General features: G+C 31.3%; 1 protein-coding gene across 1 annotated transcript in view; it reads right to left on the bottom strand.

Annotated features, from left to right (window-relative positions):
- Nucleotides 1–3,477, bottom strand: part of LOC106871622 (protein scribble homolog) — a 698,511-nt gene that overhangs the window by 432,821 nt on the left and 262,213 nt on the right. The window contains exon 17 of the mRNA XM_052966764.1: nucleotides 476–625. Within this exon, the coding sequence (XP_052822724.1) occupies nucleotides 476–625 (150 nt within the window). The remainder of the gene's footprint in view (nucleotides 1–475; nucleotides 626–3,477) is intronic.

Genomic DNA, 3,477 nt, shown 5'->3' with positions numbered 1-3,477 from the left:
CACATATACACACACGTATATATATATATATATATATATATATATATATAAAAACACACACACACATACATATATACATACACATATATATCTCACACAATGTAGTATATATAAATACTATATATGTATAATATATATATATATTTGATAGGAATAGAATCCTATTGTAAAAGATTTAGTATTTCAAGAAACACCAAAACACATCAATGGTTTATGCACACACATTGGTCCTAAGAGTGTTTGGGTTGAGATATGAAAAATTGTAGATTTTTGGACCGGTTCAATACGCTCCCTTAAAATAAAAAACAGAAATGAGATTGGCAATGAGATTGATTCCTGACAAGATATTTTAATTTCTCAACTCCACAATGGAAGTTATGCAACAATTTGTTCCATTGGACCAACAATCAATTTATGATTTTTCTAAATGAAATGAATAGAACTTAAAACTGAATAAAACAGTTATGTGACTCACCTCATCATTGCCTTTGTATGGTGTAGAACCTTTCCCTCCAGCTATGCTGATACCTAATCCTTGACCAACGGCTCGTGACACATGCAGAGAAACTTCTTCTTCAGCAACATCCTTTAGTAATGAGCTCTCATTTGCTTCAGACATGGATTCCTGAAAAGAGAAAGTAAGAAGAAAAGAGGAGGAAAAATAATTTAATCTAAGAAATGTAAAACAGTAATTAATTAAAAGAAATTTTTATGCTATTTTTCCCTACATAAACAAGTACAATAATCATAGTTCATAAAATTTTAACTTTCATTCAAACAAGTGCAGTTATTTTTAAAAACTGATATGAGAAAACTGTTCATTCTAGATTTACTAAAGAATTAGATTCTTTCCTTTGAAATTCTGATATTTTAAATTCAAGTTTAAGTATAAATGTGTGAAAAAAAAATGTTACTTTTGTACATAAAATGTATATCTGCATACATGTATATATGCATTTAGAATATAGTAGTAAATTAGGTATCACTTGATACATTAGTAAGAAATTTTATGCTGAATATGTATTCTAATTCTGCTTGATGGGAAGAGAGAACACATATATGTTTCTAAGACTAAATGCTAAGAAGCTTTTGACTTCTTCAGAGGATACCATTAGAATCAGTGGGCATTAAGGGGGTGAATATCCTTATCCAAATGTAAAGTATTTGACAATGATCAGTGAAAGAATTTTAGAGAGGGCTTCAATAAAGAAGATTAGTGTGTGTGCATGCATGTCTTTATATATTGCTTTGTGTGTGGCAGTGAAAGGGACAAGTATTTTGGTTGGATATTAGAATGAGAACAACTTAATGAATCTCAAGTAGTTTTGTATAGATATGAGTGGGTGAGAGAATTTGAGTGTTCTATGCATGTCAGTAGGTAAATAGCTGGTCTATGAATATATGTGTACTGTATATAGGTATATATAGTGTATATACTGTGTATGAATCCTGGAGTAGAGTTAGAATTGTTGTAGTCAAGAGCAGTTCAGATTATTGCTGGTGGTGAAAATTTGTTTGCTAAAGTTGTAAAAATTCTTACTTTATACATCATTTACATGTTTGTTTTAAGGACCAATGTTTTTATCTATTTATTTTATGTGTGATTGATTATATTGCAGCCTTTCAAGTGCATAGTTAACATTTTAAAAGAGATATATGAATGTGTGAGCATATGTCTATCTCTTACACACTTACAATTCTGGTAATTGGGGAGTGATAGCCAAGTCCATGACATTCAGGTTTTGAAAATAAATGTCAAAAGAAAATCTCTCTTCCCTATGGAGTACTTTACATTCTATTCCAAGATGTTCGTAAAACTGACTATCAGTCAGTCTTAAAAACATGCTGAAATAGTAAACTTAGTTTTGAAAGTAAGGTCTAAGTTACTGATAAAAAGAGCATTATTAACTTAATTCTCTGCAAGGTTAGACAGAATCTTGATAAAGAAATTAGTTACACTTGCTTTTATGTGTTAAAGGATATATGTATCTGTGAATCAATGAAGTAGTTTGGGGAATGATTATTGATCAGTGTCAGCCTAATATTATTGCTGCTACTATATCAAGACTGGAATTTATGTAAAATGTTTACTGATGAAGATGAAGATAATATGAAGCTACCAATCCTGAAATATACCTTGCCAAATAGTTGAATATTCATTCTTCCCAACATCCTGCACCACCTCATGATATATGCCTAAAATAATAGCACTAACAAAAGAAATGCTAATAGTCATCTTAGTAAGATATACATTCTATAGAAGAGATACTTTCCCAGATGTGCTTAGACTAGAACTATTTAAGTTTGCGATCAATGTATTTCAGTAAAGCCAAATTTATTAGAGACAGGAAAACTGAAACAATCATTTGAATCTTTTTATATTGGAAGTGCACCAAACAAAATTTAAAATGCTACAAGGAAGCAACCACTTATTAGGCAAAATACTCTATCAACCTGTAATTAGTGACACGTTCCAAATATCTCAGCCTAAAACTTGGCCTGCTCCTCTAGCTTAGATGTTACTGCTGTTTAGTGCAAATCATGCATCGTATGCAGGTTAGAATGACACTAAAAAAATAAAAACACTATATAGATGTAATCAATAATAATGATGATAATAATCCTTTCTACTGTAGGTACAAGATCTGAAATTTTGGGTAAGGGATTTAGTTGATTACATCAACTCCAGTGCATAACTGGTACTTATTTAAACGATCCTGAAAGGATGAAAGGCAAAGTCGACCTCAGTGGGATTTGAACTCAGAACATAGTGACAGATGAAATACCATTAAGCATTTCACCCAGCATGCTAACGATTCTGCCAGCTTACTACCTTAATAATGATAATAATAATAATAATAATAATAATAATAATAATAATAATAATCCTTTCTACAATGGGCAGAAGACCTGAAATTTAGGGAGAGGGCGTTAGTTAATTACTCATCGACCAGCGCTCAACTGGTACTTATTTTATCAACCTTGATAAAATAATGATGAAAGGCAGTCAGTAGAATTTAAACTCAGTGCATAAAGCTGGAAGAAATGCTACTAAGCATTTTATCTGACATGCTAATGATTCTGCTAGCTTATTATTATCATTATTATTATTATTGTTCAGTAGTTTTATTTTTATAACGTGCTTTCACTTCACTACCGAGCGCAGCTCTGTGCGCCTTGGGTATGTGCTGTGGTTTGCTGTGGTGCTTTTATGTTTACTGTATTGAAAGTGTTTTGCGTAGAATGTGTGCAGTACCCAGTAGTGCAATTTTCTGTATGTTACATATATTTGTAAGTCCTGGTATTTTTGTTATGTATTTGTCTGAGTATTTTTTAATTATACCTAAGGCACCTACTATGATAGGAATTGTTTCTGTTTTTAGACTCCACATTCGAGTTATCTCTATTTCCAGGTCTTTGTATTTTGAAAGTTTTTCCATTTCTTTTCGAGAAACGTTGTCATCTGCTGGTATTGAT

The sequence above is a fragment of the Octopus bimaculoides genome, chromosome 3 (genome assembly GCF_001194135.2).
Source record: "Octopus bimaculoides isolate UCB-OBI-ISO-001 chromosome 3, ASM119413v2, whole genome shotgun sequence".
Lineage (NCBI taxonomy): Eukaryota > Metazoa > Mollusca > Cephalopoda > Octopoda > Octopodidae > Octopus > Octopus bimaculoides.
This window is presented reverse-complemented; position numbering and strand designations above follow the sequence as displayed.